We start from the raw sequence: 21,841 nt of genomic DNA on the forward strand, positions 1-21,841 counted from the left end.
TCGGGCGGGTCCTGACGTCACAGAAGGGGAGGGACTGCGCAAGCGCAGAAAAGGGGGCGGGGGACTCGCCTTGTTGTGTTGCTGCCCGAGAACCGGAGACGGTCCTGCGGCGGCCGAAGCTCTTCCAGCCGACAGACCATGTCGTCTCATTTAATTGAGCCTCCACCTCCCCTGCACAACAACAACAACAACTGCGAGGAAGGGGAACAGTCTTTACCGCCGCCAGCCGGCCTCAATAGTGAGTGCTGGGCCGACGAGCTCGGCCGGGGATGGGGGAGGAGGAGCTGCTCGGGTGGCCGCCGCCTGCGCCGCGAGGGGGGCGGGAGGAGAAGGCCGTCCATTGGTTCTAGGGCAAGGATGTCCGCGTGATTGACAGCGCCCGCCTCCAGTCAGGAAGAGGCGCTCGAGTCTTCCTCACGGCGCATTTGCGCCGGCTCCGGGGGTCGTGGGCTGCGGGCGCTAGGGTTTTCCTTCTGTTGAGGCCCAGTCGGTCGGGGTGGCGGGGAGGGGTTCACGCGGCCGCCCGTGGTGGCCCCTTGAGCTCAGCTTCGGGAGCGGGCCGTGGGGGAGGTGGAAGTGGGCGGAGCGGGCTGCTGGGGGACGTGGGCCGGGCCGGGGACGTGCGGCGGGGATGCAAAGGGATGGACGCGCGGCGGGCGGGGCGCGGAGCGCGGGCCGCTGGACGGGACGAGCGGCCAAGCCGGTGTGGGACTCTGGTCAGACCCACTCGGAGATCAGGGTCCCGGCTCGACGGTCGAGCCCGAGCCTGCCAGTTGTATTCCTTTGTTGCCACATGCTGGTCAAGAAAATGGGTTTGGTAACTCAGTGTGGGGATGAGGAGGCTTTGAGCGTTTAAAAAAATAATATCTTGCGTGGCCCAAATTTGCTGAAATAATTTTTTTAAACGGTGGTATCGCGTGCCCAGTAAGTGGTTTAGGCCTCATACACCACCTAACGTTGCACCCATCACGGAGTCTGAGCAGTGAGTTTTCAGAAACAATGAAAAACACACAGACATCCAGGTCTTTGAAAGTTCGGGAGCGTTACCGAGTGACTGCCTGCGGCGACTGCTTTGCATAACCTTCTGGTGCCCTGACAGCTTGTCCTAAGACTGTTGCTGTTGTCGTGAGCACCTCGTCTTGTTGGAAAGGTTCTTGCCTAACCTTTCTTCATTTCATCTCTTATGAAAGAGGTAGTGGGGGCAGTCACCATATGGCCAGATGCAAGCGCTTAAAAAGGATCCGGATGCCGAAAGATCGTGCAGTTTATTTCACAAGAGGGGGATGCTTCCAGCACGGCCTAAACATTTTAAGAGAAGTTTCTGTCTTTGCAGGGCAGGGTTAGGATTTAGATATTTTTACCTGTTTCCATTGTTTATTGCTGCTGCTCCATCTTCTGATGAGCTAATGTTGACCTTTTTTGTAAGCTTATACGTGTCTGGTGTTTTGGAATGTAAAGTTTTTATGTTATTGCCCCTAGTTTAAATGTCACTTATATCAAACTAGAATAAATTACCCATGTTTTTAAACCGTACTTTTCTTGGAAACGTGAATTAAACAATGAGAAGCGACCTTGGAGATCTAAGTGTACCTTGTTTTTACTGGCAAAAAAGTGGGTCTAGAGTCAAGGGTCTTGGGCAGGTCCACAGCTGGCTGCGATCCAGAGCTCTGTTCCCACTTTCAGCCGGTCTTGGGTTCTTTTCAGGATCGTTTTTAATGGGCCTGTATCTCACCTTTCAGTATGTTATTCAGTGTACACTGGGGGCCAGCCTTTCTTTTATATTGTTTTCTAGTTGTGCTTCATGTTTTTTTCTGAGTCAAATATGGCATCAGTGTGTGTGTGATTACACAGAAAGCAAAGGGATTTATATTTTTCTGTGACCCTGTAACAAAACAACAACGAAGACTGAGCTATATATGTAATTGAGGTATATGTAATTTCCTTAAATCTTTCTGGGAATTTGAAGCCAAGGCCTTTGCACTGAGGTACACCACCATCCGCTTTTTGATTTTTATTCTGAAACCAGGTCTCACTAGATAAATTGCCCAGGCTTGGCTCAGACGTAGGATACTCTTGCCTCAGCCTCTCAATGTGCTGGGCTTACAAGAATGCACCACCACACCCAGCTTGTGATTGTTTATCTTGACATCTGGCAGACTTGTGAGATGTTTGATGTCTTCAGCCAGTCATTTCTTGCTTCGTTCTTACTAGCTTTTACAAAAGTGTAAGAACATGCAGCTTGTATGTGATTCCAGGTGTTGCTTTTGGAAGTCTGCTAGATAGAAAGTGTTTTATTTGGGAATAGGCTGAGCTTTTAAATGACTGAAAAGCTCTTGAATAATGCCATACTTACTTGTCTTGCCTCTTTGCTTTTTTAGCTCTTTATACTTGAACAGAACAAGACAGCCTTATTGACTCTTTGAAGTGAGTTCTAGGCCCTGGGCAGAAATTCAAGCATCTCATACCATCTAAATTGCTGTAAGTTGTGTTGGGTAACATTGCACAGCTGGAAATGGAAGGTGAAATTCATACAGACGATCCCTGATTTAGGATTTTACTTTTAAGTTAGGAGTCAGAGCAGTCTTAATTTTTTTCTTTTCTTTTTTTTTGAGACACAATCTTGCCATGTAATTCAAACTGGCCTTGAACTTACTATGTGGCCCAGGCTGACCTTATACTCAAGAGACGCTCCTGCATCAGCCTCCTCAGTGCTGGGCTTACAGGTGTGAAGCACCATGCTTGGCATCAGAGTCTTAATAGTAATAAATTATTAAAATATTTGAAATGTCAAGATTTTCTCTGATGTGTTTTGTGTTTTAAGTTTCCAACTCTAAGGGCACTTTCATAACAAATTAGCAGCAAGGCGGACATCCAGTTTTGTTAAAAGAATGCTTCCATTTTTACTCTTTAAAAACTATCAGGTTTCTTAATGTTTGAATAATTACGTCTTGAGATTTGAGTGTATCGCACAGGAAAATCAGGGTGTTCGATATGGGAAGTACAGGTTTTTCTTTCCCTTTTAAAGCCCTTCAGCCACAGTGTCCTTGCTTCCCCAGTGTGGCAAGAGGGCTCTTACCATGTGACACGTGAAACACCATTGCCCCAGAATCGGTTTTTGAATAAAGAAGTCACCATGTGCAGGTACCCACTTGGTGCAGCAAGTAAGGGTCGTGTCATAGGTCTGCCCTCGGCTGGTGTGGGTCCAGCATCTGGTCCCTGAAATCACAGACAGAAAGGGCTCTAAGGAAAGAAGCGCGTGCAGCAAGCTGTGTCGTCCTCGCCTCGAAAAAGCTGGGGAGAAATACTCTGCCCAATACGCCTGAAGATAAACTGGTGATCATAGAAGTGAGATGTCTGCAGGGTACAAGCATGAGTATAATCACAGTTCCTGGACCAACTTTGATAATTCTTCAGTCGATCTCAAGGACTTGAACTAGAAAACACATCCCTGTGTCTGTGTGCAGAGCGCACAGACTTGTAAACTTCCAACTTGTAAAGCGTCTTCTAAAATAACAACGCTACCAGCTCTGGTTTTAAAGCTTGCTTATTTTATTAGGAAGAGAATTCTGTTGGAGCTTTTTACTTGTGTTGCTTAGCACAGCCCTCCTGTCCTGCCTTGTTTTCTTTCCAGGTGACAAGGGGACTTTGTGAAGATTGGTAGAGATAGAACTTCTGTAATCCCTGTCTGTAATCTGGCTGTCAGTCCAGGGTGAATTAAGAGGTGGGAAAGAGTCAGATTTGTTCTTGTTACTCAAAAGAAAAGGCTGATGTGTAGCCTCTTAAGTAATGTCATGTAGCATTCTTTGTAATGTTACATATTTTCCTAGGTGATACTTCTGGAAGAAAATTACTGAGTTTAAGGAAATTTGCCTTTTTAAAGTTCCTTAAAAAAACAGTGCCCACCTGTTACTTGACAGGATGTTCTTTTCAGCCCCGGTTAAGTGTTGCCTTTGGGTGGAGGGTTAGTTGGAGGCATCTTTATAAGCAGTGAGAACAGTGCCGGTGTTGAAAAGAATAAACATCTGCATGTATTAATGTGAAGAACAGCCCTGAGTGAAAGCACTGCTTACAGAAACATCTAAAAGATAAAAATTAAATAAACATCTGTAGCACATTTCCATCTGTTTATAGAAGCAACAGAAGTTGCATTTCAACAACTGTATTTGAAAAAATGGCAGAAGTCTCCATGTAAAGCCATTTTAAAGTGACTTCCTTGGGAGTGGGGTGGGAAGTTAGTGAGGTACTATTTAACCTTATATGTGGATGTTTACTTCTCCGAGAATGCATTTTTTGTAATCAGAAATGATTTTTTAAATACACAGAATACAGTTACCACAGTAGTGAATATGTGCATAGCGTGTCCTAGGGACTTGCCTTGTTTTCCTGTGTTCATGCAGTCTTTCTAACTTCTCTAAGATTGATACAACTGCTATTCCCATTTCACAGATCAGGAAACTGAGGCAAAGAGGGGAACTAGTCCTGGAAAAGAGTGGCTCTCTGGCTTCAGTCTATGCCTTTCACTACTGTGCCACTGTTTGTAAGACAAAAACGGTCTGCCAAGCCAGGTGCAGTGACAGAACTGAACTTCAAGCCCCTAGGGAGGCCCAAGTGGAAGGGTCCTGAGTTCGGGGTCAGCCAGGGCAGCTGACCGAGATCTTGCCTGAAAACAGGAAGGGTCTGCTTTAGGTAGAAGAGTTGCCCTCTTGATTCAACACGATAGGGCCAAGAATAAGGATCATTTTTATCCTGCTCTCTGAGGCCTGTCTTTTCAAATTCCTAAAATACATGTTAGATGAGTCAATACTGTGTTGTTTTGTGACACAAGGATCAAGCCCAGAGGCTTCAGACTGAGCTGCATCCTGAGTCCTTGTGTTTTCCTTTGTTTTTTATTTTGAGACTGGGTTTCAATAAGTTGACAGTTGCTCAAGCTGGGCTCAAATTTAGAATCCTCCTGTCTCAGCCTCCCGGAGTTTTAGGATTACAGACCTGCATTGCCTACACTCACTATGTATTTTTTAGTGCAAAAAATAGATTTTACTGTGCACACTGGTTCGAAAGTCCTTCAAAAAGCAAGGAGTAGAAGAAGCTGGCATTGGTAGCTGCCCGGCTTCTGATCAGATACCCCAAGTGCACTCTGTGTTTTAAGAAAGGCTGGCTGCTTCTGTGGGCCCTTCCGGAACCTTTACTGCTTAGTTCTGTTCTGCCAGAGCAGCTTTGGGAGTTATTTTACTCACTGGGTTCTCTTACAAGAAATGATTTCAAAAGAAGTTTGAAAATACTGAAAGCAGTGGGAGTAGAAAAAAAGTTTGTTATGTAACACTCTCCCCTCCATTCAGATACTTTGCATGGCTGTAAATTTAAGGCTGCTTTTGGGGCATCCTGCACTCCAGAACTGCTGCAGAATCAAAGTATCTGTCCTAGCCTTGCCTGTTGTAGTTAGCACTCTAGCTGTTTCTCTAGGCTGTGCCTACTGATGAGTGAGTAGGGAATGAGGCCGAACAGCTGCCCCCCACTTGTGTCATCTGGCAGCACTGTCCTGAGGAGCCCCTGGCGATGGGACAAGGATGTTCCTGGGGCTGCCCTCAGTGAGTCACGTCCTTTAGCAAGCAGTGTTCTGAGAATGAGCTCCCTAGGTGCAGCCTCTCCTTCCCACCAGGCAGCCTGGGAGGCAGAGGCATGGGTCACAGGAACACAGGAGGAGCAGTGGCCTGGGAGTCCCAGCCAGCTGGCCTGAGAGCTTCTCCTCCGTTAGGTCAGTCTGCTGCAGCCTGCACTCCAGACAGGCATGTGTTCAAGATTGAGTGGTGCTGAGGGTACCTCCTACTGAGTGCTGGAACCCCTGGTCTGCCTGGCCCTCTCAAGGGAGTGGTTCCACCAAACTACTGGGTTACATTTCCTCAAACCAAATTTATTGTAAATTTTTAATACTAATTTTTAATAATACTAATTCCATCTCTCTATTGTGAAGTTGGTATCTTAGCTACTGTTACCAGTTCTTAATAAAATTCAAGCACCAGCATCCTTCAACAAACCCTTTGGGCCAGTAAAAATTGTCAGGACCTGTGCTCATCGCTTGCGCCCACCCCTTTTCCTGCAGCCCCACCCTTCAGACTGCCCCCAAAACTGGCTTCAGCCTGGGGGGCAGCTGCAGCTGCTTGGCCCTCCAAACCAGTGAGGCTTGATGCAAACCCAAGGCAGTAGGAACTCGCAGGTCAAGACGGAGAAGAGACAGGTTCACCAGGTATGCCAAGAGAGTGAAAGAGGAGGAAGTGCAGGGTACAAAGGGAAGGAATAAAACAAGATGCGGAGTAGAGCGGCCGTGATTCCCCAGGAGTTTTAGCATTGTCACCTGACTTTGCAAAGAATCAGCTGCCTTAACTTTATGCTCTGAGTTTGTGCACAAATGGAATTTTGTGAATGCATTTAGATTTCCTCTGGCATGTCCTTTGGGTTGTAGTTGTAAACCTGTTTAGATGAACTTTATAATGTTTCTAAGTCACATTCATTTAATTTGTGAAGCAGATACAGCTAAAAAGCTGAGGTAGACTATGGACTGTATGTATATTAAGTGTGTGTAAAACTAAAATAATAAAGGCAAGTAGTCTGTGTAGTAATAAAGTTCATTTTTTGAGGGCATGCTTGGTTTTTAATAAATCAATGATGGTATGTAAAGTAAGCATTAAGCGGAGAGAAAATCAGTCTAAAGACGCTCCTTCTAAGGAGCATTAGACCCCCCCTTCTGCCTTGCTTGAGTGCTTGAGCACCTTCAGGAGTAGCATTTGAGGGGGTTCCCCTGGCCGCTGCTTGTTTATTTGCTGCAGCTGACTTGCGTTAGCACTGAGGCGAGTGGGTCCGCTTATCTGAGTTCTCCTCAATGACAGCTGTGTGCGCAGGACAGATTTCAGTCCTGCGATGGTTAGTGGTTAATTATCTGACCCGTCCAACAGGTTCCTGGGTGGAGCTACCCATGAACAGCAGCAACGGCAGTGATAATGGCAACGGGAAGAATGGGGGTTTGGAACACGTCCCTTCCTCGTCCTCCATCCACAATGGAGACATGGAGAAGATCCTTCTGGACGCGCAGCATGAGTCGGGACAGAGCAGTTCTAGAGGCAGCTCTCACTGTGACAGGTGAGCTAGACCACGGGGTGGGGTGGAGGCTGGCGCACAGAGGAAGTCCTCCTTTGCTTGATCTTCATTTAACAGCACCCACCGCCTGGCGGACAGCAGCCAGCGTGCAGGTCAGACTGCTGATGGACAGGTACTGACGATGGACAGGTACTGACGTGCCCACTGTTCCTCAGATGAAGTGGTTTTTCTTACTGTATTTGAGGTGGTTTATCAGTTTCAAAGTCAGTAGTATAAACGTTAATTTGTGGAATTCATCGCTGGTGATCTTCCTGGGTTGTTGTCCCCATGTTACAGTCACACACTGTGCCTGCATTACAGGTCCCTCTGGACATCGGGATTCCCTCTGGGTGTGAGCAGCAGATGCCCAGTCAGTGTGGGTGCCTGACAGGCAGTGTTTTGTTTTTGTGTTTTTTTCCCCCAAATGCTATGAAGTAAACACAGAGCCTTTGCACTGAACTGCACACCTGGCTTTTTTGAGGGGAGATGGGAGAGGCAGGAACTCAATGAGTTGCTGAGTTGTCCAGGCTGGGCTCAAACTTGTGATTCTCCTGTTTCAGCCTCCCAGAGTGCGAGGGCCACAGGCGTGCACCACCATGCCTGATTCCTCAGGGAATTTTTGTTTCAGCTCTTCCTTTTTTTGGTATTTGACCAAAAGACACTAATTCTGCTGATTAAGATTTGCTTATGACAGACTAAGAATTCAGAGAGATGTATGTGTAGAATGAAACCAGGTCATTAAATTATTTTTTAGTCTAAGGGTTTTTTTGTTTTCCAAAGGGACCAGGTATTAAAAATTCTTAGTGCAGTTGGGTGTGGTAGTGCTTGGGAGGCTAAACTGGAAGGATTGAACCTTTGAGGCCAGCCTGGGAACTTCACAAAACTGTGAAAATTAAAAAAAAAAAAAGCTAGGAATGTAGCTCAGTGGTAGAGCATCCCTGGGTCAATCGACGGTACTGGGGGGAAAATTTTAGTGCAGTGGCCAGCATGCCATTATATTGTGATCTTTGGGTTAATTCTGTGAACTGATCTGAGCGTACAAAAAGTGGACACATGGGAAATAAAGATTAAGGGAAGGCTTTAAAATATAAACAGTAGCTGAGTGTGGAGAACAGAGTTATGGGTACTTAAGTGGTTTTTGGGGGGTACCAGGGATCGAACTCGCGACCTCATGCTTGCCAGGCAGGTGCTTACACCACTGAACTAAATCCCTGGCCAGAGTACTTAGTATTTTTATAGTTTCTAAAACATGGTACAGCATGTCTAGTTCTATCAAGGGAGGGAAAGAGGTCATGTTGTGTTGCACCTTCCTTTGTGTCTCATGATCCACTGGGGTTAGGAGGCAGCCAGAGGACTGGGCCAAGTGGCGTGACACACCCACACCCTCAGGTCCTCAATCATCTCTGACCTGCCTGTGCTTCTCAGAGCCTGGGGGCGGTTCCTAATAGAGGTGGCACTGAGCCAGATGGCTCTTCTGAGCAGCCTGCCATGGCTTCCAGGCAGCAGCATTTGCTGTCCCCCAGGGACGGCATAGGTTGTGGGCCGCCTTGAAGGGAAGAGCATCCTCTGTCTTGAGTGCTCGCCTGTTGTGGCCTGTTCTGCCGCACTCTCCAGGCCACAAGCCTGTTGTTCCCATGGTGCAGAGAAGGTACCTGCTCCCCTGTGGTCTCTCGTGTCAGCCACGCTGGTCCGTGTGATGGAATATGAATCCACCTGCCCAGGACTGTGTCTAACATAGGCTTCTGAATTTGTGGAAAGGGGGGCTACCTACTCTTTGGGCGCTTTCTCACCCTCACTGGCCTGGCTCCAGGGCAGTGAACTCCACTCAGTAACGTCTCCTGGGGTTCTGACTGATGCCCTCTGGAAAGGTCTTCGACTCGACATTCATGTCATTTGAATCTGCACGCTCTGCTGCATTTGAAGTTAAGTGTTTTTCCTAGGTGGAAGAATTTTAAATGGTTGGGTGTTTTCAACTTAAAAATTATTGCATAGATTGGCTTTTGTTCCTGCAGCGGTTACTAGAAGAGAACACGTGTGCTTTGCTTTGTGTTCCACACAGTTGTGAAGGTTTCCAACCTTGACTGCCCACTAGATTGATCCAGGGAGCCTTTAAAAGTACCAAGGTGCAAGCCACGTGTGTAACCCCAGTGCTCTGAGAAGCAGAAGTGGAAGGATTGCAAGTTCAAGTCCAGCCTGGGTGATTTTGTGAGGCCTTCTTTGAAAAGAAAGGGAAGCATTTGGGTTATAGCTCAGTGCCGGTCACCAGGACTGCCAAAAGAAACCTGACGAAGTGCCCACGCCATCCACAGAGCTTGTTGTTCAGCTGTCAGGGCGGAGCAGAGACATGCCAAGCAGACCCTGGAAGGAGCCAGGGTGGAAGCCCTGTTGCTTCCCAGGTCAGTGGGAGATGTGGGCAACGCACCCCTGAGAAGCTGTGCTTCCTGAGTGGGGTCCAAGCAGTGGAGTGGAGCGTGGTCTGGGGGTCCTGACTGACCTGGGCACAGCAGCCCAAGGCAGGCTTCTAAGCTGATGCCAACCCAGCGTGGACAGGCACAGATAGGGAACTCACTCTACTGCTATATCTTGTATCCAGTGGTGCTAGGCACTTGCTGTCATGTCCAGAGAATTGTTCAGGGCAGTCGATGACTCTGTCAGTGCTCACTGGAGAAGCAGATACAATGCCAGATATATGAATAGGTCAGCACTGATAAGGCCACTTGCAGTGGCCACTTGGAGAGTCAGGTGCCCTAGAGACCTGAAGGAGCAGTCTAAGACCGGGAGCCCACTGCAGTGTTCCCTGAGAGTCCATATCTAGAGGCCGAAGGGTCTGCAATGGGACCCGGGAGCTGGGCCTCGCCTTTATTTTATTTTATTTATTTATTATTATTATTTGTCTTTTTTGAGACAGGGTCTCGCTGTGCAGTTCAGACTGACCTTGAGCTCACTTTGTAGCCCAGGTTGGTCTTGAACTTGCAACAATCCTCCTGCCTCAGCCTCCCGAGTGCTGGGATTACAGGAGTGAGCCACCACGCCCGGCCTCAGCTTTATTTTAGATATGATGAAAGATCCAGTGATTCACTGTGCTTATGCAGGGATTGATTGATAAAGCAAGAAAAGAACTTAACACATCAGTCTGTTCTGTCAAATACAGTTTGTAATGATGTATTTTTGTCTGGGAGTTTATCTGTAGATTTTACATGGGCAGCCTTTTGTTTTCCCTCCATAATTGGATTCACAGACTTGCTAGATAAGTGCTGCCCCTGGAGCTACATCCCTGGCCATCTGAACTTTTATAGGTCTGGGAATATGTTTTGTACTATCATAAAGGTATTTATATTCAGATACAGGTTTATATAACTCACTCTGAGATAGCTCAGGACATATATTTAGAGATAAATACAACAGTAGTTCTCTAAGTTTTGAGTTTCCATTTCCTTTGCAATCTAAAAACTATGAGGTACTTGGAGAATTTTAGTGCCGGGGTTGTGTGTTGGGTTTTGCTGTGTTAGAGATTTAACTGGGGTTGGGATTGAAGCTCAGTAAATAGGACATGCCTGAGGGCCTGGCTCAGCCCCAGTGGCACCCATCTCCAGCACCCTCCTCCAAAGGAAACCAAAACAAGATTTAAATCTGGCCTAGTGGCTGTAGTCCCAGCTGCTCAGAAGGATGAGATAAGAGGGTCACAAGTTTGAGGCCAGCCTAAGCCACTCACTCAGCAGGACCTTATCTCAAAAAGGGCTTGGACATAGCTCAGTGGAAAAGTGCTTGGTTAACGTATATGAGGCTCTGGGTTCATTGCCCAGTACCACGTAAAAAGAATTTAACCCTAACATAAGGAACTCTTGCAATGAAAAATAACTTTTTCTTTCTTTTTTCTTTTTTTTTTTTTTTGTGTGTGTGTGTGTTTTTCTTTCTTATCAGTACCGGGGATTGAACTCACAACTGCCTGCTTGTAAGGCAGGTGCTTATTCCGCTGAGCTAAATCCCCAGCCCCTGAAAAATAACTTTCTTACAACCAAAAATAAAACTACTAAGAAACTGTGAGAGTGATTTTCATTTTTGCAACTTGTTTTAGTAGAGTTAATAGCTTAATAGAAAATAGCTGGGTTCTCATGCCTTTTCTGTTGAGTTTGCTGTAATGTCACATAGCACCCAGCCCTTGGAGCGTGCCACTCGCTGTACACTCATGGAAGGAGGCCAGTGAGGTGGGAAGTCAGGCCTGTAGTATTGTGAAAGCAGTGTCAGCCTTGCAGATACTGAAAGAGTCTGAGAAATACTCTTTGCACTTGGAGAGCTGCTGGGGGTGAGTGATCAATGGTGAAAGAATGTTATACATCCCCAACGTTTAGTTGGAAAAGAGAACAAGATGATGGGAGCCTTGTACGTTTACAAGGTAATTTCCTTTGTGGCTTTACTGTTGTAAAGGAATTCATCAGCTCTGACAGTCTAGAACATTTTGTAAGAGTGCTCTGTTTCATTTGGCTACATGCTGTCGCACACAGGTTGCTTACATGGTCTACTTTTTGAATTCCCTCCTTTTTTAAAGTCATCATTCTATAGCTTAATTTTCTGATTTCCGGTAAAGGCTGGACATTGGACGGGAAACAGATGAAAACTAACGGAGTGCGTTTTCTCACCCAGCCCCTCCCCTCAGGAAGACGGGCAGATCATGTTCGATGTGGAGATGCACAACAGCAGGGACCACAGCTCTCAGGTGAGTGAGGCGGTGACCCCCAGGAGACAGGGGCGAGGTGTGCAGGTCCTCTGCCTGTGGCTGGCAGGAACCTGTTCAAGGAGACCTGGTCCAGTACAAGGCAGGGCTTCCGGGGGAAGTCCACCTGCACCTGTGGAATCACCGGCTGATGTCTGTCATGTGGCCAGGTGCATTGAGCTGTCACTAAAACAATGCAGTCAGAAACTGTTCCAAGTTGGCTAATTCTGATTGTTGGGTTTATTTAGGGTAGTATAGTTCATACTGCAATTATTTACACCTATGAATTTTGGGCTGTTTTACTCTCAGAGTGGGAAAGTTCCTGGCGATGATGTGTGGTCTCGCTGTTCCAAGGCGAGTTTCTTGATCTTAGAGGCAGAGAGTCTGGGCCAAATGGCTCATGTAAGATAACAGAGTCTGTGGAAATGCAGGTGAGGAACTGGAACTAGGTATGAAGATTTTGGCTGCGTCCAAATCAAAGCAGTAACTTAAAAAACTAGAGATAAAAAATTCATCTAAATTAACTAAATAGCCTTGAATTAACTAAAAAGATAAATACAGGTCACCAGAAGTTGACATGGTTGGGAATATAGTTGGGTACAATTTTGCAGTCTTACGAAGGTTTGCATTACAAAACTTAAAAAAAAGGATCGTTCGCATCTGATTGTTGCTAATGAGTTAGGGTACACGTGGCCAGTGCCTAGCTATGGATGCATGGAGTCAACTGACAGTGTCACAGCAGAATAAATTCTTGAGGAGGAACCATTGCCGCCTTCTCCTGCACTAAGGTGTTTAAAAATATTGAATGAATGTTTCGTAAGTTCTCAAAAACCTTGTTGAACAGATGTGTGGTGCACAACTGTAATCCTAGTACTTGGGAACTGAGGAAAGAAGATCACAAGGTCAAGGCCAATCATCACATAATAAGACATTGTGTCAATATATACACACACACACAGTCTGCCCAAAAAGTGTATACATGAGGGAAAGAAACTTGTATAAGTATTTTAATACTAAATTTATTGAAACATCATGGATTCATACAAGTACCTTTGGCCTGTACAATAACAAGAGGTGCTCAAAGTGGTGACTATTAGTTTCCAGACATTAATAGGGTAAACTGGTGAGATGTGTATACTTTTTTGTTTTTCACAGACTATACACACACACACACACACACACACACACACACACACTTGTTTTGTGATGTTTTCTTGGTCCCTAGTCCTGCACTCTGCACTAGAAACATTTTGCCCTAGAAGTACCTGGTCAGTCTGCTGTTTAGAGGCAGTACAGGTTCTCCGTAACCTGGACTGTGGCTGTTTTTACTCGTCTGAATCCTGGAACACCTGTGCATTGAGCTTTAGCCTGTAGGGAAGCCTATAATGGCAAGGCTGACATGTAGGAAGACAGCCTGACAGAATTGTTGGATCACTGGCTGACGTTTGCCAGTCTGGACACAGGCGGTAGGGTGTAACTAAATAGAGTATGTAAAATCCTTATAACAGAAAAATGTACCAAGCATCCAAGAGAGAAATATTCTTGGCTGTAGTCATTCCTTGAAAGGTGTTTGCAGTCTGTTTAGCTTCGGTACATATGGACAGGTCGAAAATCTATACTAACATTTTCCAGAACTTGTCTGACAAATGTTCACTCCATGAGAAGCTCCATGAGAAAGTTCTAAAGTCAGATACCTGGAAAGTGCTGTAGTCCTGGTTCACGTAGGAGGTGACCCTGAGTAATGGCTCTAAACACCCCACTACCGGGTGATGCTGTTTCTTAAACCAGGTATCTCTGACGTTTCACTGCGATCGCCTCCACACATACTTTCCCTTGCGACCCTAAGGATGCAGAGGACAGCTGGGAAGTGCTGTCCTGGCTGGTGGCGGGGACGGAAGTGTATAAACAGGTGTACCTGACACCTGTCAGAGCGCTTTACATGGATTCTAGAGCTGAGCCTCCATGCTAGAATTCCAGGTCCCTAGAATTTGTGAAATTCCGGAGAGAAGTACAAGATTTTTAGCATTTTTGTCAGGTCGTGGTGGATTGCCAGTGTGTTCCCCATGCAGAAACAAATTGGAAGAACCCTGGCAATGAGAAGCCAGGGAACGAAGCAGGTTAGTTGAGTAGACCCAGGAAGGGCTGCTGAGAGCAGTCTGGCTCCTTAAGAAGCAGAGCTGCCGAGTAAGGCTTAAAATAAGGAGATAACGGTAGCATCATTATCTGTTTTCAAGGAACCTTCTGCACTTTAACTGAAGAAATAATTTAAAAATTTGGGATTTGGGAAAATGAATTTTTTTCATGAGAATGAGAAAAGTCTTAAGGGCTAAGGTGTAGAAACATTTAACAAAAGACTGTCGCTGAACTTTATCCTCTGAGACATTTTCATGTGTGTCCTTGAAGAGCAGGACGGTTTTGAAACGGTTGTGGGAGCAAGAACAGGCAGGACAGGCGCTGGCATTTAGCCAGGTAGGTGTTGAGTGTTAACTTTTTAAAAATGCTTCTTACTCATGTGTCCGGTGAAAGAGGTGGTGTTATCCTCAAGGACACGTGGGGAAATTGGGCCAACTTAGTTATCCAGGTGACAAGGCTGGGACATTAGATCCAGATCGCAGTCCTGTGGTGCCCTGGCCCCCGCTGAAACAAGCCACCTGGTAGAATTGTGCACAGAACTCTGTGCATGATGAGCCAGAGCCGCAGAGGCCTGGGGCTTGTGGTTTTGGGGGTCCCAGTACTGCATGAGTGGGCGTCACACAAACTGCTGGAGTGCTGCAATGGAAGCAGAAGTCTTCATTGGTAGCCGAAAGTGGACTGGAATGACCTAAATTAGGCACAGTTGCAGTGTGACTTTGCACCAGAGAGGGTGCTGAGTATACCCGGAAGGTGGTCTCTGCCTTGCAAGACCGCAGCTTTCCTGCACATAGGTCCCTGTGCGCAGTCTAATTCTAGTTTGGGGCCCTGAGAGAACCGGCAAAGCTGCGGGTGAGGAGAGTAGGGCACCCACACAGGACTGGCCTGGGGTCTGCCCTGCGGAGATGGGGAGGTGGCTGCCGTTCAGTTCCAAGCCGGAGCTGCATGTCATTAGGTTAATAACTCCTGAGAGTAGCCAATTTAAGATTAAAGGAATTTTAATTAAAGGAAGATTAAATGTAAGATTAAGATGGGAGGAAACAGAATCATGGTAAAGGAAGAGAGTGCACCCCCTTAGCTTAGAAGAGGTCTAGAGATTTGGCAGGAGTTGTGTTTTGTTGTTTTAAATACTAATGAAAAGAAAACTTGACTCAGTTGAGAGAAAATGCTACTGCCTTTTTAAAAAATGGAGAACATACAGTCTTACTGCTTGTGCATCATGTTGGAAAGCATGAAATACTAACTTGTCCAAAAATGGAAGCCCGAATCTGAGCTGCTAGGAGAGAGATGGAGGCCACCAGAGAGTTGTAAACAGGGATGACTTCAGTGTCGAGAGGCGGGCTCTGCATGTGCAAAATGAGAGAAGTGACTTGCTGTAGGAGAATTCCCTGGGCTGCAAAGAGCCCACTGGACTCCTGGTTCTGAGGAATCTCCTTGCCCAGTGGAATGCCTGGGTCCACAGACATCTGTAGGGTTCCCTCTGCTTTGGTGGGTGCATTGTCTGTGTGCAGAGCCTGTCACAGGCACCCTCCTGGGACAGCTGTGTCGCTGAATTGGGGTGGTGTGAGGCTCTGGGGCAACCATCCACCTGCCCAAGGGAGCAGGAGCTGGGACCAGAGAGCGGGTCCTACCCAAATCAGAGGAGACACTTCTCAACTTCGACACCTATGGGTATAGGGTCAAAGCATCACAGTCCTTCAGTTCTCACATTCCAGAATGGGATGAAGTGATACCATCCGTTTGGGCAATTTCTCATTTCCCTAGGTTCTAGTAAAAAAGGGACTTTGGGAAATTTTAATTATTCCTGGCCTGCAGTGTGAGAAGGACCTGCTGCAGCTCAGTGTTACAGGCTTGGTGCAGAGTCAGTCGGGGAACACACCTGAGTGCTCAGGGGGACGCTGGTCTCTGAGCCTGCACCCAGGACGACTGTCACACTTCCCCATCACATCTCCCGCTTGCTTTTATTTCTCACCAGTTTATTTCTGCTATTCCTTTTTGATATGTTTCCTTTTTACGAAGCATTAAAATTTTACACAAGTGAGGAGACTAAGGTGACCTGATTGAGCAGTACCCTGGTGCTCCACTTTGAGCAGCACGGCAGGAGATTGCCTTGGCAAGGGCAGGTCTACCCGCTGCTGGGGCTCTTTCCACAGAGCAGTACAGTGCTCAGCACTGTTAGATCATTTCTTCAGCCTTTTTCAGAGGGTGGCCTGTTCTTACATAGGAATTACTAATGTACGATCTTGAGTTTATTTCTCTGCGTTTGTCTATATAATGGAAGGAATTGGTTCCCCCTTCTTAAGTTTGAATTCTTATTTACAGTCAGAAGAAGAAGCTGCAGAAGGAGAGAAGGAAGTAGAGGCTTTGAAGAAAAGTGCAGACTGGGTGTCGGACTGGTCTAGCAGACCTGAAAACATTCCACCAAAGTAAGTGCTCCCTGCATCATCTGGGGCCTGCCGGCCTCTGCCCAGTGCCCAGGGCCTGGAGATGCCCAGGGGTCCCCCCAGCCTTGTGTTTCTGATCCCTCCCTCAGGGAGTTCCACTTCAGACACCCGAAGCGCTCCGCATCCCTGAGCATGAGGAAAAGTGGAGCCATGAAGAAAGGGGGCATTTTCTCTGCGGAGTTTCTGAAAGTGTTCATCCCATCTCTATTCCTGTCCCACGTTTTGGCTTTGGGGCTAGGGTGAGTACTGTTAAACTCCTCTAGTGTTTTCCGTGCACTTCATTCTCAGAAGTTTAGTTTGTGATGAAGAAATATACATGAAAGTTGTTTACATGGCTTTGCTTTTAACAGTTTGTGTAAATAAGGTGGACACACAGCTGGTCTGCCAATTGGTGGCTTAATAATTGATGATTTTTTTCAGTGCTGAGGTGCATACCCAGGGCCTTTGCACTGAGCCCTGTGTCCAGCCCTGTTGTAAATTTTCTTTTTATGATTTGAGACGAGGTCTTGTTGGTTTGTAAAGCTGACCAGGTAGGGCTGGAACTCTTTCTGACCTTGCCTCAGCTTCCCAGAGTGCTGAGGAGGGTACAAGGGAGCTCTGCCACACCTGGCTGGTTGTCAGGATGGTAGGACTTTCTCTTATCTAAGACTAAGATGTCACAGTAATCTCCCAGCTGGTGATTTTAAGTGGGCACTTCGATGATCTATTTTTCTTTTTTGAGTTTTGTTGTATAAAATTTAGTGAATCTTGAATAAGTTATAAAAATCTCCAGCATGTAAATTTTGGGATTAATGTGAAATGATTTTTTCTTTCAATTTTACAGGTTTTTGTTTATTCTAAAATAGGCTCATATTTACTATAATACATTAATTTTCCAGGCTCTTCTTAAATTTCTTGCTTTTTTCTTGATTTCAATTATTGAGGGACTATTCTTTGGAAAGATTTTAGAAGTAAAGAGCAGCTGTTAATTTTCTTCACTCTGCATTTGTCACGCTAATCTGTAAGTGGCCATGGTCATTTTCTGTGTGTGGCACCAGCAGAGAGCTCAGCCCTCACCCTCCCGAGTGGAGAAAGAAAGTGGTTCCGTGCCCACGACGCTCTGCTCCCCCCAGGTCTCCTGCTGCAGTCACCTCTCCTGGACCACACATGGGTGGTGGCGAGGCTGCGAAGGACAGCACGGATGCTGGGGGCCTGGCTGGTGGCCTCGTTGGCCAGATTCTGTGCCTTGCAGTGGCCCCCGCTTTCGGGACACCTCAGGCTCTTCTTGTTTTATGCCGTGCTTTGCTTTGCCTTGCGTGTGGCTTGCTGCAGGTGAATGTGAAACGGTTTGAAAGGTCTGCTGCTCCGTAGCTGCGGGGATGGGCTGCTCACGGAGCTCCTCGGCTTCCTTCCTTCCACTCTGGCAGGGTCAAGCACTGGCGTGACACTGGAAGGTCAAACGGGCCCCTGGCCCTTTTAAGGATTATTGGCAGCTGTCCCCAAAGCACTGGCAGCTTCCTGGATTTTTTATTCTTTTTCTTTTCCCCTATAATGAGCACCCAAATAATCTGGTCTAGACCTGAGCTGTATTTATAAAACAGCAGAGGAGCTTCTGACTGCTGAGTGCAGGATCCTGTGGCGGAGGGCCCCAACTCTTCAGGGAGTCTGTCCCCTCTGCTCGGTCGGCTGCATCTCTCCATTGCCCCCACGCTGTCCCCGTGGACCCAGTTTGGCAAGCGGGCAGCAGGGTTACAACAGCCAGGGCAGCAGTGGAGCTCACTCTGCCCGGGGCGTATGAAGCCCTGGGTTTGGTCTCAGCACCATGAAAACCTAGGTGATCATTTCTGGGCACCAGCCACTGTGCTGGGAACGAGCCGCCGCCACCACGGAGAGGTGTGCAGTGACACGCTCTGCTTCCTTTCAGCATCTACATCGGGAAACGCCTGAGCACGCCTTCTGCCAGCACCTACTGAGTGAGGAGCGCTGCGGGACGGCGGCCCTGCACTGGTGTATTGTCACGTAGTTTATCTGAACTCAGACCATCGTAAGCATGACCCAGCCTACCGCCCTGTTTCTACACACCTGGTTCCAGTAACTCTCCAATCAGTATTTTATTCAGACTCTGACGAGGCATTTTACTAACCTGACTCCCTTTTTGGCCTGTGAGACACTTTAGAATTTCCTAACAGTTTACTGTTGTTTAGAAATTTGCAAGGGCTTTTTTTCCTCGACCGCCACCAGCAGAGCATAATTTTGTCAGCAGTGCTGTTATCTCCTGTTAGCACCGTGAGCTAATTACTAGACTATGGCAAAGATTTTCCTCCAGCAGTGAAGCTACCCTCTCTCCAGACAAGATCAGGTTAGCATAAGCTTTGTTTTCCAACACAGAGACAGGCTTCTCTGAGCTTGAATTTGTAGTTATTAAAAAAGAAAAAACAAAAACAAAAACAACCCGCAAAAGACAAGGAAAAATATCCTGGGCAATAAAGTTATTTTAAACCAGCTTTGGAGCCACTTTTTTCCCAAGCCTCCTAATAGCGCCTTCTGATCCACGGGAGGCAGGCTGTATAAATGGTAGGTAGGAAATAGAATAAGAACTAACTACATCAGCAGATTTTAATACTAGTGTGTTGTAATGCCGTCTTTTCTATGGTGTAGACTCTTTATTTCCGATAAGGAACGTCTCAGGCCTAGACATATGAAATTGCTTTTCAGATTTTTGTGTGTTTGGTATTTCCATATGTTAGTTGCATGTGACTTTTTCATAACTCTTCAGTTTTTTTTTTTTTTAATTTCTTTTATTTTCCTGTAAGAAAAGACTTTGGAATGAGTCCAATTTGTGATGTTAATCCAGGCTTCTTGTTTTAGGAAGCTTCAATTATACTCTGAAGCCTTTAAACTCTGAAGAAAATCACTTCAGAGTTATTCCAAGCACTTGTGCAACTCCAGAAAACACCCCTGGGTGGTGGGAACAGGTGACATTTGTGGAAGGGGCCGCCATGTCCGCGCAGCTGCTCTCGGGCTCACTGAGCCGTCTTCCCGAAGTGGCCCTGCGATGCCACGGACCTGCGGTCTCCTGTGGCTGCCGTTCGGTCACATCCCCCCTGACGTTTCAGAACACGCAGCAGATTCTTCAGTGACATTCTTTTTTGTTTGTTTCTAAAATGTGAAGCTTTAGGACCAAATTTTAGAAAACATCAAGATTACAGATTATTTTGAGCAGGTTTCATTGGATTTCAGAACATCTAGCATGACTATGAAAGATACTACTATATGTTTTATATATAAATAATTACTGTTTATGATACAGACCTTGCTGTTGACTATTTAGAGGACCATTGTTAATCTTAAAGCTTGCAGTCTGTAAAGTGCATCGGAGGTTAACTTGAATAAAACACTATTGTAGCAACCAGGTCTGCCAGTTTGCAAAAGCTAACTCTTTTCTCTCGTCAAGGTTTGTAAAGCTGCCATGGTAGAGTGGGAAATAACACAGATTAAATAAAAATACCAATTTCTCTCTGTCTTCAAGAACATAGCTGGTTGTCTTTAAGAATGATGATATGTCCAAAACAGTTTTCTGAATGATTTTCTTTTGTTTCTTTCTAGAATTTGAGGTCTAAATAATGCTAGATATCTTACTGGACCTTGTTTCTGTCTTACTCTTAACCCTGGTAACACTTGATTTGCCTTCTGTTTATTTCAAGTGTTCACATTGGAATTTCTTTGGAAAGTAGGTAAACCCACTGTGTTATGAAAAGTCTGAATAAAATTGGGAAGGCTGGTAAAGCTAAGAGAACCAAATAGCTGTGCTGAAATACTACAATACACAATACACGGCTGATCTCTGGGAGAGAAGAGTAAAATTATACTTTAAGAGCAACTTTTTATAGGCATTATATTGTACTCTTTCTGAATTCAGTAGCAATTTTATCAGTGGACTTTGGGTATGTTTATGATTTTTTTCCCAGCATTGAAAGCAAATTTATTTTTTGCCCTATTTCTTAAAGTATCTGTAAAGTTAAATAATATTAACTAAAAATGAATACATCATAATACTAGCACTTCCTGTACAGTAAGCACATGCAGGATTTCTTGGTAGTGGCCAGATTTTTGTTGAATGCAACAGATTGATTGGAAAGGCCATTGACAGTTGACATTCTAAGATTAATGTTTAAAAAGCTTTATACCTGTTTACAGTTTGGGGCTGAAAAGGAGGGCTTTTTTCTTGTGTCCACGAAAACTGGTTTAAGATGTTCATTTGTAAAACCAGGAGCAAAAGTGCCCTGCCTAGGCTGGTGACAACTGTGATGTGTCACTGTGATGGAGTATAAACATTTACTATACAAAGGAAGATGAAAGACCCGGCCAGTGAGGTGAATTTCTAAATTATTGGAATTAACTGAGCCAAAGTGATTCTGCATCTTCTATTCAGTTAGCATTTTGTACCATCGTACACAGTTTACAATACATGTATACCTTGTAGCTATAAACATTTTGTGCCATTAAAGCTCTCACAAAACTTTCTGTGCGGTGTATCGTTTTTCTGTCCCGTATGTTGCCAGGAGTTTAGGAGGGGGCAGGTCTACTTGTTAGGTGAGCCTTCCCTGGTGCACATCCCCCAATCAGAAACGGGGTGCCTGGAGCACGTGCCCCTAGCCACACAGAGTGTCTGTGCCACACGTAAAGCTGTGTGCAAGGTGCCGAGCTTGTAGCCAGGCAGCAGTGAGGCATCACTGCCAAGGAGAGCTGGAGGGCATGGGCGGGAGGAGTGGCACGTGTGCCCGGAGAGGTGGGCACGCATACTGCCAGAGCTGGTGCCCGAGACCCTGGATTTGCTCCCCAGCACCAAAACAGCTGTCCACGTCCATGGGCTCCACATCCATGGATTCAACTCATGTGGTCTGAAAATGATAGATGAAAGGATTGCAGCCTCAGCTAGACGCATCCAGACGTGGATTTCAGCAGCGTCACACTCGTGTGCCTCTCGCTCCAGGTGAAGTGTGTCAGGTGGTGGCGATGTGAGGTGTATGCAGTTACCACGTCTGCCAACGTCGGTGTGGGAGTCCGGGTTCAGCCGGTTGAGGAGGCTGAGGGACAACCACCCACCCGGCTTGCCTTTTTCCATGCTGGGCCCCAGAGCTTCCTTCCCGCTGGCACCATGCTGCCCCTTTCCTCTCAGCTGCCACGAGAACTGTTCCACAGCAGATCAGTGACACCCGACAGCCTCTCCGCTGTGCTGAGGGGTAAAGTGGCTTCCGAGCTGGCTTCTCCCCAACCCTACCCCTGCAGTCACCGTCCCCCTAGAAGTGCCACTGCTGCTGCCACCCCACCCCCAGGTACTGGTGCTGGATGCCTGGCCCTGGCAGCCACCACCCTGAGGTATAATCATTAGACAGGTGCTGTGGCTCCTCACATGCGTTCACTTGGTGTGCATTAAATGTGTATTGCA

The 21,841-nt window shown here is 46.4% G+C and overlaps 1 protein-coding gene across 2 annotated transcripts; it reads left to right on the plus strand.

Moving 5' to 3' along the window:
* The first annotated feature begins 35 nt into the window (after positions 1-35).
* On the plus strand, positions 36-20,916 carry Bnip3l (BCL2 interacting protein 3 like). Of its 2 annotated transcripts, none has more exons than XM_023561434.2 (6): positions 36-238; positions 6,948-7,131; positions 11,770-11,842; positions 16,292-16,395; positions 16,503-16,652; positions 18,317-20,916. In XM_023561434.2, the coding sequence occupies exons 1-6, from the start codon at positions 139-141 to the stop codon at positions 18,363-18,365; spliced, it is 660 nt and encodes a 219-aa protein (XP_023417202.2). In that variant the 5' UTR covers positions 36-138; the 3' UTR covers positions 18,366-20,916. The 2 variants fall into 2 exon arrangements, with proteins under 2 accessions (XP_023417202.2, XP_063090975.1); XM_063234905.1 differs by lacking the exon at positions 36-238 and adding an exon at positions 6,094-6,241.
* Positions 20,917-21,841: the final 925 nt, after the last annotated feature.

Source organism: Cavia porcellus, unplaced genomic scaffold (genome assembly GCF_034190915.1).
Source record: "Cavia porcellus strain 051 isolate PalLab524CR breed Dunkin Hartley unplaced genomic scaffold, mCavPor4.1 scaffold_24, whole genome shotgun sequence".
In the NCBI taxonomy this organism is placed as follows: Eukaryota; Metazoa; Chordata; class Mammalia; order Rodentia; family Caviidae; genus Cavia; species Cavia porcellus.

Bases quoted from the DNA above. Each gene is read 5' to 3' on its own strand.
- Bnip3l (XM_023561434.2), top strand. From the start codon at position 139: ATGTCGTCTCATTTAATTGAGCCTCCACCTCCCCTGCACAACAACAAC. The intron at 239-6,947 runs GTGAGTGCTGGG...CCCGTCCAACAG, and splicing joins GCCGCCAGCCGGCCTCAATA to GTTCCTGGGTGGAGCTACCC. The intron at 7,132-11,769 runs GTGAGCTAGACC...TTTCTCACCCAG, and splicing joins GGCAGCTCTCACTGTGACAG to CCCCTCCCCTCAGGAAGACG.